Source organism: Rutidosis leptorrhynchoides, chromosome 8, assembly GCF_046630445.1.
Source record: "Rutidosis leptorrhynchoides isolate AG116_Rl617_1_P2 chromosome 8, CSIRO_AGI_Rlap_v1, whole genome shotgun sequence".
Classification (NCBI taxonomy): domain Eukaryota; kingdom Viridiplantae; phylum Streptophyta; class Magnoliopsida; order Asterales; family Asteraceae; genus Rutidosis; species Rutidosis leptorrhynchoides.
In genome coordinates this window covers 2171692-2187947 of record NC_092340.1, presented here as the reverse complement: position 1 = coordinate 2187947, position 16256 = coordinate 2171692, and the positions used below count along the sequence as shown (strand labels likewise).

At 34.7% G+C, this 16256-nt stretch overlaps 2 protein-coding genes across 2 annotated transcripts; both read left to right on the top strand.

Annotated features, from left to right (window-relative positions):
• The first annotated feature begins 6254 nt into the window (after positions 1 to 6254).
• Positions 6255 to 11194, top strand: LOC139862050 (uncharacterized). Its single transcript, XM_071850601.1, has 3 exons — positions 6255 to 6469; positions 10576 to 10835; positions 10899 to 11194. The coding sequence occupies exons 1-3, from the start codon at positions 6255 to 6257 to the stop codon at positions 11192 to 11194; spliced, it is 771 nt and encodes a 256-aa protein (XP_071706702.1).
• Positions 11195 to 12919: 1725 nt separating this feature from the next.
• On the top strand, positions 12920 to 16256 carry LOC139861323 (plastidial pyruvate kinase 4, chloroplastic). The gene is made up of 5 exons (XM_071849698.1): positions 12920 to 13158; positions 13479 to 13532; positions 13641 to 14077; positions 14182 to 15795; positions 15949 to 16256. The coding sequence occupies exons 2-5, from the start codon at positions 13479 to 13481 to the stop codon at positions 16088 to 16090; spliced, it is 2247 nt and encodes a 748-aa protein (XP_071705799.1). The 5' UTR covers positions 12920 to 13158; the 3' UTR covers positions 16091 to 16256.

Sequence of the window (16256 nt, the reverse complement as noted above, 5' to 3'; positions counted from 1 at the left end):
AGTAAATTTTGTTTTTAAAATCACACAAAACTTAAATTTAAAAAGCGTATTAATTTCATACAAACCTACAAAACAAAAAAAAATTCAGAATGGGGGAAGAAAACTAGTTCGTTAGTGTCTGCTAGTGGAAAAGACCAATCGGATTCCATTCTCGAAAACTACACGAGAACAGAACACTAACTTTAGACAACATTTGACTCTCCCCACACTTAGGTAGCTGTGGTGTCGAAATTGTGATTAACTTCATTGTCAATTTCTTTTGGACCATAATCAACTTGCATATCTGTGACTTTTGCTTTAAGCCATTGGTCAGATTCCTGTGTAATATCCACAAATTCAACTAGTTTCACCTTTTCTTTAGGCGATAGATTGGATACTAATCGGTTACATAACTTAAAGTTCCCCTTGGTTCTAGCATCGCGAATCCGTTTAATAAGTTTCTTCATTGAACTCTTAATAACGCGGTCATTTAGTTTCGTATCAACAACGGGGTTCTTTGTTATCAGGTCATCATTAGGTGTTACTTCATTTTCCCCACACTTAGGCATTTTATTATTGTTAAGCACTACCGTTGGAGTTGGTAAAACAACATGGTTTTTACCAATCATTTTTGGTTCAACGGTTTTGGTTGGTGGAGATTTAGACTTTCGACTCATAAAGGTGATCGATTTTTCACCATCACTAAGTGTCATTCTACCCTCTCTTACATTAATGAACGCCTCGGTGGACGCTAAGAATGGTCGTCCTAAAATTAGAGGAACGTTCGAGTCCTCTTCAATGTCAATGACAATAAATTCGACTAAAAAGGTTAAATTACCCACTTAAACGGGTAGGTTGTCAGCAATTCCAATTGGGTGCCTAATGGTTTGATCAAAGAGTCGAACACTCATCTCTGTTGGACTTAACTCACCTACTCCTAATCTCTTATATAATGAAAGAGGCATAACACTCACACTCGCACCTAAATCTGCTAGTGCATCATACATGACACAATCACTAAGTAGACAAGGAACAATAAATTCACCCGGATCACCTAACCTGGGTGGAATTTTTGGTGGAACTGTCTTCACCGGGTTTATTTTTACGATTTTTGTTTCTTGCACTTTCTTATTCTTCTTCTTCTTTCCAGAGGTATCACAAACTTTATTACCTATCACTTGCTCATACTCAACTCCTTTTCTTGGAAACGGGATGGGTGATCTGTATGGTGCCACCATTGGCTTTACATACTCGGGTGGTGGTGGTGGGTGTAACTTCTTCATTGTTACTCACATCTAAAACCTTCCTATCTTCTGGAGCTGGTTTTTCAGAATTTGTTGACACCATATTAACATTCTCATTCCGAGGATTTACTTCAGTATTACTCGGTAGCTTTCCTTGTTCCCTCTCACTCATCATGCTAGCAAGAGTACCTACGTGTTTTTCTAGATTCAAAATGGAAGCTTGTTGAGTTCTTAATGACTGATCAAACCTCTCATTTGTTTGGGTTTGAGATGTAATAAATTGTGTTTGAGATTCCATTAGCTTTGCCATCATTTCTTCCAGATTTGGCTTTTTCTCTTCGGTTTGTTGTGGTGGTTTATACAAGCTAGGTCTTTGTTGATTGAAAGTGTTGTTTTGAGTTGGTTGGTTATTCAGACTTTTGTTGGTTGTACGAGTTGTTGTTGGGTCCATTTGGATTGTAAAGAATGTTTTGATTTCGATTAAAGTTTGGCCTTGGCGATTGATAATTATTTCCCGTCCTTTGGTTCATGTAGGAAACATTCTCTCGTTGTTCCATCATTTGTTCGATGTGACAATCTTTCGTTAAGTGTGGTCCACCGCATTGCTCACAACTGATTCGTATTGCGTGAATATCTTTAGTCATCTTTTCCATTCGTCTTTCAAAAGCATATATTTTTGCGGAAACGGAATCAAAGTCATGGCTAGAATCGGCTCTAGCCGCTTTAGATGAACGAAAAATATCTTTTTCCTGATGCCACTCATGTGAGTGGGAGGCTGTGTTATCAATAATTTTATAAGATTCAGTTGCGGTTTTCTTCATAATGGAACCACCAGCTGCTATGTCGATGTCTTTTCGTGTAGTAATGTCGCATCCTTGGTAGAATATTTGTACTATTTGATAAGTGTCTAAACCGTGTTGAGGACATCCTCTCAACAACTTTCCAAATCTTGTCCACGCCTCATATAGAGTTTCATTTAACTTTTGTGTGAATGTAACAATTTCTGAAGTCTCACGGCTTTAGATGCTGGAAAGAATCTTTTAAAAAAAATTTCAACTAAAACATCCCATGTATCAATCGCCCCTTAAGGTAACGATTCTAACCAATCTTTGGCTTCTCCCTTTAAAGTCCAGGGAAACAACATGAGATAGATCTGTTCATCCTCAACTTCTCTGATTTTGAATAGAGTACAAATCCAATTAAAGGTTCGAAGATGTTCGTTTGGATCTTCTTTTGGCGTACCACTATATTGGCATTGATTAGTTACCATGTGTAGAATTTGTCCTTTGATTTCATATTCTGGCCCATTAACGTCTGGCTTAATAATAGCGTGACCTTGGCCAGTGCGTGTGGCTCTCATTCGATCTTCCATACATAGAGGTTCCGTTATTTCGATATTTGAATTTGTTGAATACGAATCACTAGAAGATTCTGATTTAACGATTTGTGGTTCAGGAGGAATGATTATTGGTTCGGGATCTTGGAATTGTCCTTGAATATCCTCCGGGTTCTCAATTGTGAGGTCGGGTTCAAAAAATGGATTATCGAAAATTTGAATTGAAATACTTGGTCGACTTGATGATGATTCTAAAGAAAAATCAACAGCGACAATATTGGCTAGATGTCTTAATCGAGTTACAGGTGGTGAACGTATGAAAGGTGGTGAACGTTTTGCTCGGTGCATCCACTGAATATCCTATTAGTTATAAAAATAAAAAAATTATATAAGTTATCAAATTAATAGACTTTTCTGATTTTGCCCACATTTCGAAAAGCCAATAGATGCAGCAGGTAGCCAGGACCCTTTAAATCGGAAGCCCACAACTCGCCACTAACAAATCCAACTATTACTACGAACCAGAAAATTTGGATGTCTACCAATTTAACCACTTAAAATAATTTTTCGTCGAAATTTTGAAATAAAAATCTATGTCCTAAAAACTAGAGCGTAGAAATGAGAAAGAAAAAGAGTGCGTCGAAAAACGTCGAAAAATAAAAAGTCGAAAAATAAAAATAAGAAAGTAGAGCGTCGAACTTAAAAGTCTAAAAACTAAATATTAAAACTTGCGTTTAAAGGTATTAAAGCTTAAAGGAATTCTGAACGGAAAACGGCAATTACTTAAAAGGAACTAAAATCTATTAAATATTAAAGCGATAAGCGACGTCGTAAAATTCTAAAGCGCCTAAATCTTAATCTAAAGAAAAAGCACTTAAGGGATTTTACGGCAAAGCCTAAAAATCTAAAAATATAAAACTTCTACGGCAAAAACTAAGTCTAAAACTAATTACGAACGATAAATATACAATTGACGACTTAAACGATTAAAATATACAATTTATAAAAAGATATAAAAAATGATAAAATTACTTACTTTTATAAAAATATTACTTTTATATTATTATTTTATAAAAGTATTAATTTTATAAGTAATAAAACTAATTAAAACTTAATATTACTAACTATAAACTAAAATTAAAAACTAATTAAATACTTAAACCCTAATTAGGTTTAATCAATAATAATAAAAATTAATAAAACCTAAACTGTAATTAATGCTGTACCAGGTATGAGCGTGTCAGAGAGCTCCGCGAGTGCGGATTCTTGCTGCCCAAAACCTCCGCGAGTGCGGAGGATGCAGATTCAAATGAGTTGCAGGCTGGTTCAGCGTGTTTTTTTTTAAACTCTATTTCTGATTTTAATATATTTAAAATATAATTTAAATAAAACTTATATTTTAAAAATTACTTATTAGTTTTATAACTAAAAAAATTACACTTTTTAATTTCGTACTTAGAAATATAGATATATATTTTTCTTTTTTATGTTTTTATATTTTTTAAAAACTTATATATTTTTACAAAAATAGCTTAAAAACTTTTATATATATATACATTTATATATATATATATATATATATATATATATATATATATATATATATATATATATATATATATATATATATATATATATATAGCGTTTCGCTTTTTGTTCCCCGGCAGTGGCGCCAAAAACTTGGTTTGTGCAGAGGAGGTGTACAAAATACTATTATTTTTTATACTAAATACGGCGAAATATGATACAAGTTTTATTTATTTATATAGAATGGGATATACCTAAACCTTGCTACAACACTTATAGGCAGTGTACCTAATCGTAGAGTAGTGTAGTTTTTAGTAAGTCCGGTTCATTCCACAGGGAGCTAGCTGAGTTTAACGCTATATTTTTAACAGCTATATTTATATAAAATATATATAATTATATATAGTAATATTATTATAATTGGGGGTTTTTACCGTTTAATGACCGGTTTGTCGATTTTAAAAAAAGCGTAAAGATAAATGACGATAATATAAATGACAGAATTTAAATTGCAGTAATTAAAATGACAGTAAATAAAGGTACGATAAAATATGAAATAAAAGTATTATGCTTATTTAAACTTCCGTAATCATGATGTTTGACGTTTTGATTTTAATTTATTTATCTGGGTTAATTGTCCTTTGTCCTGAATTTATTTGATACCTATATGGTTTTTATCCATAATAGTCCATCGGTCATAATTATAAAATGCTCGTCAAATTAACCTTATTCCCGAAGTCAAATATTCCAACTAATTAGGGATTCGAACTGTAACAAGGTTTTAATACTTTGTTAATAATTACACCAGGTTATCGACTGCGTGTAATCCAAGGTTTTAATACTTTGTTAACAATTACACCAATTATCCTTGTATGTAATCCACCCTTGTTTTAATTAGTCCATGATACATTAATTTATTCACTTGGCCATAATGAATAATCAATTACCCAATCCAATTGATTAATTAAATGATTGTAAACGATGTCGTATAAACATCACTAAATAGGACATTCGTAATCATTTTAATAATTATTAGATTAACTACTTTGAAGATAGGTTCGACAGGTTCCAATGAGTTATCATTCAATTAGACAATACCCCCACCTATTAATAGTCAATAGTCCAATGTCCACAAGTGTCGGTCTTTTGTCCAAACCCAAATTATGGTACAAAATCCAATAACCCCGTCTTAATATTTTAGCCCAACATCACGATTACTTCGGCTCAAATAAGCATAATAATAACTTAGTTACGAGACATTAATTTAAAAAGGAAGAACATAGCATACAGTGATTATTTATCGCGTAGCGTTACACGGACAGAGTTCTGACTTTAAAACCTGTAAAACATTTCTTACATTAACCCAACTAAACCATAATTTATTATTAATCTTAATTATAATTAAAATTAAAATTATATATATATATATATATATATTACATAGAGAGAAAGAGAGATTGAAAAAGGTGTAAGGAAATCGATCAGAATGCACGGCCTTTTATAGGCCCACTTTGAACTGTACAGCTCCGCGAGTGCGGAGGTTTTGTGCTTCACAGCTCCGCGAGTACGGAGCTTCGGATTCCAGCTCACCAAATGAATTAAACATGGGCTGCTTTGATTAAAATAATATATAACATATATATAATTAATTATATATAATATTATATTCTTGTGCATAGTTGACTTGTAATTTTAGCTCCATTGAGTCGCACGTTTATAGTTGGTTCATGTCTCGGTTTCGGATTTTTGAACGCCTTTTCGTACGCTTAGATATCTTGTACTTTGCGTTTTGCGGCTTGTACTCTTGTCATTTTTAGGCGTTTCTTATCAATAAATTGAACCACTTGGATTGTACTTTGTACTTTTTAGCTTTTTGGTCATTTGTGTCTTCAAATCGTCATTTTCTTCTTTTGTCTTCGCACTTATTTATTTAAACGAATATTACATAAAAATAGAACAATTGCAACTAAAAGCTTTACATATTGGAAGGATATTGCTATGAAATATATGTTCCTTTTTAGCATTATCAATTGTAGATGCTAAATTTTGATGTTTATAGTTAGGAAAAGTGTTTATGCATGATTAGTATGTTTCCTTATGCTTGAATTTGGACCATAAACCTCGAAATCAAGCCTTTTTGGCTTAAAATCATCAAATCAGTGAAGCTGATGGTGAAGAAGAAGGTGCTCGAAAACTCGCTCGAAAACAGTGCTCAAAACTCGCTCGAAAAGAGTGCTCGAGAACCTTCTGCTCGAAAACATGTTACTGCTCGAAAACTCGAATTGCTCGAAAACTCGAATTTGCTCGAAAACTCGAATTGCTCGAAAACTCGAATTTGCTCGAAAACTCGAATTGCTCGAGAAATTTTGCTCAAAAACCTTAGGTGCTCGAGAACCCCATGTTGCTCGTAAACCTTGTCTGTTATGTGAATATTTTCCGTTGAATGTAAAGTTGTTTATTAATACTTGGATATAATACTAACTTGGGATATTATGTGATGATTCACAGGTGATAAACAAAAAGGTGAAGGCTCAGAAAGATTAGACCTCTGAGAACCTTCAGTTGCTGGTAATCGGTGAGTGGGTCTATCTACGGATAGAGTTTAAGTAGCAAACTATGCTACTTGTGTTTACTCTGTAATTTTGTAGTGTAATGATTACCATGATATTGTTATTAGAATTGCCATGCTAGTTTGTTGTATGCATGATGTTATGTGATTTTTATGTGCACACTGTGTTTGACACCAACCGAGGCTAGGTCAGGTTGGGAACCCGCCGAGGCTAGGTCAGGTAAGGGTTCGTATGAGGTCAACCGAGGCTAGGTCAGGTTGGATCCAAGTCCTATGTTTCGTTCAGTATAACGTGCAAGGACGCATGGGTTGCGTCTTGATGGGTTTACAGTTGACTCGATAGGAAGGATTATCGGTAGACTCTAGCTCGATCAGCTAGGAGTCGTGTGCTCGTACAAGCAGCCGATCCTCATATTGTCGTTGTTGATGTTGTGGCTATTTTATGCTAGTCGGATGTTAGCAGATTATCATAAGTTATGCATGATGGTACTTATGCTTAGTCTTTTAGATAGATTCCATTCACTTAGCGGTGAGCTAATCCCCCACATTCCTCTCCCGCAGGTTTAGGTACTGCTAGTTAGATGGGAGTTGCTGATGAAGATGTGTTTGACTCTGCAAACTCTTATGTGTCTTTTTGTACTAATACACCAGAAGTTTTAAGTGGCGTCGTTTGTAAATAAGTATTATATAGTGTGGATTTTTGTTATACTTTAACTAAGGTTATGTTTTAATATAATATGTCTTCCGCTGTGATTTCAAAAAAAAAATGGCTGGCATCACAGTATATATCGTTTTCAGGCCTATTATTTCACTCGCAATGTAATTATGTATAACGAGTATAAATTTGAATCTAATGTCACTTCATTAAACACGTTTTTTTAAATCATTAGTATGCGCCGCCAGATGGAGTACCATTTGGTGACGCATAACCTTCGGTTTCAAATTGTGCTGAAATTCTCGAGATCACCCTAAAACGACCCTACCATCAAGATTCTAGGATAGTGTCTTGACATCGAGGTCGTCAGGATGCCGAAAAAAGACATTTTACTCATTTTTAATGTTCTCTTTGAACGTTTTCAATATATATCTTATTATTAGTTTTGCATATGCATGCTTAGCATGGTATATAACGTTTTAAGGCCTATTATTTCACTCGCAATGTAATTATGTATACCAGGTATAAATTTTAATCTAATGTCACTTCATTAAACACGTTTTTTTTAAATCATTAGTATGCGCCGCCAGATGGAGTACCATTTGGCGGCACATAACCTTCGGTTTCAGATTGTGCTGAAATTCTAAAGATCACCCTAAAACGGCCGAACGAGCATGACTCTCTGAACGTAATTGCCATTTGAGGTCATCTAGATTTCGAAAAAGACATCTTTCCTCGCAAAATCGCACCACGCACCAAACACCAACGACGGTTCGTGGTGCTTGGTGTTTTGTGTCTTTGGCCAAAATTTTCAATCTATTGTATCTTTTGACTCGTAGCTCCGATTTAGTCACCGTATTTTTTTTCAAATCGTGTATTTTTTCGGGATCTATACTTTGGCAAACGTCCCAAATATTTTTCAAAACGAGACCTCGAAAGCCTTCAATTTTGCCTTTTTTCGATTTTGACCGTTTTGAATTTCATTCATATTATTCCTTTTGTGTATGCAAGACTTAGCATGGTACATATTGTTTTAAGGCCTATTATTTCACTCGCAATGTAATTTTGTATAACGCATATAAATTTGAATCTAATGTCAGTTAATTAAACACGCTTTTTTAAATCATTAATATGCGTCGGCAGATGCAGTACCATTTGGCAACGCATAACCGTCGGTTTTAGATTGCGCTGAAATTCTCGAGATCACCCTAAAATGACCCCAACATCAGACTCCTGGATAGTATCTTGACATTCGAGGTCGTCAGGATGCCGAAAAAAGACATTTTACTCATTTTTAATGTGCTCTTTGAACGTTTTCGATTTATATCTTATTATTAGTTTTGTGTATGCATGACTTAGCATGGTATATATCGTTTTAAGGCTTATTATTTCACTCGTAATGTAATTATGTATAACGGGTATAAATTTGAATCTAATGTCACTTCATTAAACAAGTTTTTTTAAATCATTAGTATGCGCCGCCAGATGGAGTACCATTTGGCGGCGCATAACCTTCGGTTTTAGATTTTGCTGAAATTCTCAAGATCACCCTAAAATGGCCGAACGAGCAAGACTCTCTGAACGTGTTTGCCATTCGAGCTCATCTAGATTCCGAAAAAGACATCTTTCCTCGCAAAATCACATCATGCACCAAACACCACCGACGGTTCGTGGTGCTTGGTGTTTTGTGTCTTTGGCCAAAATGTTCGATCTATCGTATCTTTTGACTCATAGCTCCAATTTAGTCACCATTTTCTTTCAAATCGTGTATTTTTTTCTGGGTCTATCCATTGGTAAACTGTCATAGGTGGTTCGTCCCTAATATTTTTCGAAACGAGACCTCGAAAAGCCTTCAATTTTGCCTTTTTTCGATTTTCACCGTTTTGAATTTCGTTCATATTATTCCTTTTGTGTATGCATGACTTAGCATGGTACATAATTTTTTAAGGCCTATTATTTCACTCGTAATGAAATTATGTATACCGCATATAGATTTGAATCTGATGTCACTTCATTAAACACGCTTTTTTAAATCATTAATATGCGCCGCCAAATGGAGTAACATTTGGCGGCGCATAACCTTCGGTTTCAGATTGTGCTGAAACTCTCGAGATCACCCTAAAATGACCCTAACATCAAGACTCCTGGATAGTGTCTTGACATCGAGGTCGTCAAGATGCCAAAAAAAGACATTTTACTCATCTTTAATGTTCTCTTTGAACGTTTTCAGTTTATTTTTAATTATTAGTTTTGTGTATGCATGACTTAGCATGGTATATATCGTTTTAAGGCCTATTATTTCACTCGCAATGTAATTATGTATAACGGGTATAAATTTGAATCTAATGACACTTCATTAAACACGTTTTTTTAAATCATTAGTATGCGCCGTCAGATGGAGTACCATTTGGTGGTGCATAACCTTCGGTTTCAGATTGTGCTGAAATTTCAAGATCACCCTAAAACGGCCGAACGAGCCAGACTCTCTGAACGTGCTTTCCATTCAAGGTCGTCTAGATTCCGAAAAAGACATATTTTTTCGCAAAATCGCACCACGCACCAAACACCACCGACGGTTCGTGGTGCTTGGTGTTTTGTGTCTTTGACCAAAATGTTCGATCTATCGTATCTTTTGACTCGTAGTTCCGATTTAGTCACCGTTTTTTTCAAATCGTATATTTTTCTGGATCTATCCGTTAGCAAACTGCCTTAGGCGGTTTGTCCCAAATATTTTTCGAAACGAAACCTCGAAAGCCTTCAATTTTGCTTTTTTTCGATTTTGACCGTTTTGAATTTAATTCATATTATTTCTTTTGTGTATGCATGACTTAGCATGGTACATATTGTTTTAAGGCCTATTATTTCACTCGTAATGTAATTATGTATAACGCATATAGATTTGAATCTAATGTCACTTCATTAAACACGCTTTTTTAAATCATTAATATACGCCGTCAAATGGAGTACCATTTGGCGGCGCATAACCTTCGATTTCAGATTGTGCTGAAATTCTCGAGATCACCCTAAAACGACCCTAACATCAAGACTCCTGGATAGTGTCTTGATATCGAGGTCGTCAGGATGTCAAAAAAAGACATTTTACTCATTTTTAATGTTCTCTTTGAACGTTTTCAATTTATATCTTATTATTAGTTTTGTGTATGCATGACTTAGCATGGTATATATCGTTTTAAGACCTATTATTTCACTCGCAGTGTAATTATGTATATGGTAATTATATTCTTGAGCATTTTAATTTTTTTAGAGTAAGTATTAATGCATTTGGTAGGCAGTCGTTTACTACTTTTCAAAAGTATACTTCGGCTATACGTAAGTTGGCTGATGGATTGAGCCCTGATGCTCTCGATGAATATTTGCATATGAGTGAGCAAACATCAGGAATATATTTAGACAACTTTTGTAAAGGTATTATTGATTCATATAAAAGTCGATACATGAGATCTCCCACAACAACTGATGTTGCACGATTATATAGTGCACACGAGGGGAAGCATAGATTCAAGGGTATGCTCGGTAGTATCGATTGCATGCATTGAGAGTGGAAGAATTGTCCTGTTGCTTTGAAAGGACAATACATTAGGGGTGATCACAAGAAACCGACGATTATGCTTGAAGCGGTGGCTTCATATGACTTGTGGATTTGGCATGCTTTTTTCGGAATGACAAGTTTCAACAATGATATCAATGTTTTGAATCAGTCACCCGTTTTTGATGCACTAAAGAACGGAACTGCTCCATCTGCAGCATTTGAGGTAAATGGCCATCAATACACCAAAGGTTATTACCTTGCCGATGGTATATATCCCGATTGGGCGACACTGATCCAAGGAATGTCGTGCCCCACAGATGAACCAAGTATTTAGTTCACTAGATTTCAAGCAAGTGCACGAAAGGACATAGAGAGGGCATTTGGTGTTCTTCAAGGGCGATTTCATATTTTAAGTCAACCTTCACGGACTTTGAATGTAAACAAGATGCGAAAAGTAATGGAATGTTGTCTCTTTAGAAGACAATGATTTTGCGCTATGTAAATGAGAAAAAAGATTTATAACCGAGGAAAGGGCAGATCGTGCCCAACGAGTAAGGAATAGGGGACGTGATCAAGACATTGTCACAAGAGAAATAAGGGATAGGGCGGTGCACGATCAACTCAATATTTGGAATCTTCCAACGTCATTTCGACCTACGAATTAGTCTTTATTTATTTAATCTTTAATTTTATTATTTTTAAATTGTAATTTTTTTTTTTTGTATTACTTCTTTTATTTAATACTTTGTATTTTGTTTTTATTATTAATGAATATCTTATTATTAGTTATATCAAATAATGTGTTAAATTATATAAATAAATTGTAAAAATAAAAAACAGATGAACCCTACAGAAAACTGACACTGAAAACTGACATTTGAGGTTATAAAATGTCAGAAACTGATACTGCTTAATCAGAGTCAAATTGCATTTTTTGACAAAAAAGTGTCAAAACTATCTGTGACGTCACATTCACGGTTAGAAATGGTCTTAATAATCATATTGAGAAAAGACAATTACATTTATCGACTCCGCGTGATAATAAAGGTAAATAGTTGAAAATGTAACATATTATTTAATGTAATATGATTTTTTTCATACGTTTCATAATGATTGTACTTTTCATATATTAGGTTTTTAAAAGTGTTAAAATGAGATAACTCGTACTCACGTGGAAATTTTGGTTATATATCAATGTTGATGTGTTATATATCAATGTATTTAGAGTTTTTATACAAATCTAACAACATTACAATTACAATATCAATGAAAACAACAATATACACCACAATCAAATTTCTGAAAAAGACATGCACATTAAAACATGCGCCCTCCTCACTTACTTCTTTTACCCATCGAGGGGTCATTGTCAACAAGCTAGCTCTCATTTTGTCTTTATGCAGCACATTCAGGACCGATATATTTAATTAAATATATATATATTGTAACTTGTTTATTATAATTTAATATTATAGTGAGTTTCAATCATTTAAAAAAAAAACATGACTAAGAAGAGGTAATTAGTCATCAGTTAACTTATGTGTGTCTGATATGACAATCGGTTAGATTGTCGAATTAAATTTCAAAACCAAGTATTAAACATAATAAATCAAATATAACTTGTGTTTATAATTATAAGTTGGCGGTGACATGGTAAAATTCTGGAGGTTCGCTTGCTCATGGTTCCGAGCTGCTCGTTGATTAGTGAGTTCAAAAAAATTGGATATCCATGTTAAAAAAAGGTGTTTGTTTTTTTATATGCAGATTTTATTACTAGTACATATTATGTCTGCGCATCTGCAGACATTTTATTTTTCTGAATACATATAATAAATTAATATCTTATTATGTCTGCAAGCTCGTAAATTTAGATTAATGCTTTTAAATGCTGAATTAAATTATTATTTTTCAGACACAAAAACAAGCATTCACTATTCGGCATAAAGATATTTAAACGACGTGGTCCGTACAGACAGACAAAAAGTCTTGAAAAAAAAAAAAAAAAAAAAAAAAAAAAAAAAAAAAAACTCTGTTTATCTGGTATTTGACCATGAAGGGTTTTAGATGCTATTAATTGATGTGGCATCGTCTAGGGTTATATTCTGGAGTTGAAGAAAACCCCTCACAATTTAGAGCTTTTTTATTTATTTATATTTTATTAATAATAAAAAGAGACGATTGAATGGTTGGTTGTTAACTCCTCTTCCTCCTTTTGGTTCAACAGATTAGATTCTCCTCCTTCTCCTTATCGCCCAATTACTTCTTATATATTTGTTGCCATCTACCAGATTTAAAAAGGTAATAATTCATTCTATGTTATTCCTATCATCATTATTATTATTATATTATGTTTATATTTCCGAATGATCCTGACTCACGGCTTATTATTCGGTTCCGTTATTCAACCAATGTTCTACCAAATCGTAATTTTGTTTATTTCATCCCAAATTTGAAACCAAAACGTAGTAGCTGTTAATCACTACACATATCGGCATCTACATAATACTAATATACAGTATCAGTTTGTATTTTTATTAAAAAAAAGGTTACCTGCACAAAATTATAGAAAGTTAGATAACTTGTTTTCTCATTTTTATGTTAATTAATGCACGATGCAGATGATGTGTGCTGTAGCTTCACTTAACATCGCCACCAACAATGCCTCAAATTATGTGAGTACCAACCAAATGCTTAAAATTTGACTTGAAACATTCTTCTATTATCACTTACTGTCATTGTCTTTTTTGCTTATATATTTCCCTGGGACAATTTTCTTAAAGGCAACTTACACAACTGAAGCATCGTCGTTTGTATCCCCAAACTTACATGACAAACTCCTGTATTTGTCACGTGGAATTGATGCCAAAAGATTAGTTTCTCGGAGGAAAATAGTCCCGAATCTAAGGGGCCGTAAAGGAGCACTTCCACTGACCTTTATCGCATCTGCTATACGAAATGGAAATGAGGAACATGAAGTCATTGTAGGTGCTACTGCTTTCTCTGATGATCAATCACTTGCGATTTCAGACAACAGTAGCAACACTAGTGATTCAGACAAGGAAATCGTTGCTTCTTCACTATATCTAAGTGAAGATCGCTCGCAGCATGCTCATATTTTGAGTAACCATGGAAACCTTCTAGATAAACTAAAAGCTGTTCGTATGCATGCTTTAGCAATGGAACAGTGGAATGCTTCCCTGCTAAAACTGTGTCACACGTACGTTTGTTTATCCTGCACCTTGATTTTCAACTTTGTGCTGTTTAAACCATTATGTATAATTAAATGATTTAAGCGTGTTCTATGAATTGATGTTTCTGTAGACGGCATGTCGTGAGTGCTGTGAACCTGATACACTATTTGGCTCTTACAAGTCTTGATGTTAACCAGATAAAAGATGACCTCTCTTCAGTGGGCCTTTTGAACTTGGAGACGATCAATCCGTACGTCATTGCAAGCCTTTCTGCAGGTATTCAGATGTTGGAAGACGTAACTTCCACCTCTTCAGATGATAGTGATGAAATAGCCAGTGAAAAAAGTTTCAACAAATATACCGACAGAAGTATGATGACAAATAAGGCAAATTTTAATAGGGATTATCTAATTGGCCCACTTCAAGATAAAAAAACTCATATCATGGTCACAGTTGGTGAAGAAGCCATAGCCAATGAAACATTTATTGGTGATATACTGAAAAAAGGCACCACAATCATTCGAATCAACTGTGCTCACGGGGATCCAAGCGTTTGGAGTGAGATTATCAGAAGAGTGAAGATGAACTCTCAGGTGTTGGAGAAACCGTGCCGTATACTCATGGATTTGGCTGGACCGAAGCTACGAACCGGTAGGATGACTGCTGGTCCACCTGTCATGAAAATATCTCCAAAGAAGAATGCATGTGGAAATGTGATTAACCCTGCTCAGGTTTGGGTGGCTCAAAAAGGAGCGGGTCCACCACCTGCTCACGTATCTCCCGATGTGGTTATATATGTTGACGGTCAAGATTTTCTCACAAAGCTTGAAGTTGGTGATACTGTTAGATTCAGTGATGCTAGAGGAAAACAAAGGTTGTTTAAGATTTCGAAAAAATTTCATGTTTTTAATGGTGTGGGATTCATGGCTGATTGTACCAAGACTTGTTATGTTCAAAACGGAACAAAATTGTTGTATGCCAAAGGGAACAAGAAAAGGCGGTCAGTTGGATTTGTGGTTGATGTCCCTCCAGTAGAGTCCTTTGTTAGATTGAGAGAAGGAGATTTGCTTGTGATAACACGAGATAGCTCAAACCAACAACACGACATGTTTGACACTCCTAGAGTGACTTGTTCCTCTGGTTATCTGTTTGACTCGGTCAAACCTGGAGAGCCTATTGCTTTTGATGATGGGAAGATATGGGGAGTTATCAAAGGGACTAGTATGTCAGAAATAGTTGTTTCTATTACTCGTGCTGGTCCACGTGGTACTAAACTTGGTTCAGAGAAATCAATTAACATCCCAGAGAGCAAAATTCAGTATGAAGGGTTGACTTCAAAAGATATAATTGATCTTGACTTTGTTGGTACCAATGCGGACATTGTTGGGATTTCATTTGTTCGAAATGTTGATGATATTGTTTTGCTTCGACGAGAAGTTAAGAAGAGGAAACTTGAGAAGTTGGGGATCGTTTTAAAGATTGAAACTAAAGATGCGGTTAAAAACTTGCCAGTCATGATTTTAGAGGCGATGAAGCTACCAAATCCTTTGGGAGTTATGATTGCTAGAGGAGATCTTGCAGTTGAGTGTGGATGGGAGATGATGGGGGATATTCAAGAACAGATACTGTGTATATGCAGTGCAGCACATGTGCCTGTTATTTGGGCAACACAAGTACTGGAGTCGCTAGTAAAGACTGGTGTTCCTTCCAGAGCTGAGATAACGGATGTAGCATGTGGAACAAGGTTAGTATTTTTGATTCTAATTCTAATTACTTGTTAAATTATATCATCTCGCCTCATCCGTTTCCACCTGAAATGATGAAAAATATTTTTTGTATGGAACTAAGATAGATACTGTATATATTATGTATGTTGTTTGTTTGTTATACATTACAGGGCAAGTTGCATAATGTTGAACAAAGGAAAGCATATATTGGAAGCTATCACCACTTTGGATATCATATTAAAAAGCAGCAGCAGCTCTACCAAGGTCAAGGCACAAGTCAAACCTCTTGTATTATCCAACCATCTCTCTTAGTCTGCTTCCATAGTAGAGTAATACTAGTATACAACTGTTTGTTTATATCTAGTACCATTATTCTTTTTGTTTGGCAATTGGGATTGTGCTATAAGTTAAAAATATGTATTACTGTAAATATTCGATTACTCGCAAGGAATACTTAGAACTGATACTGAAACTGTCA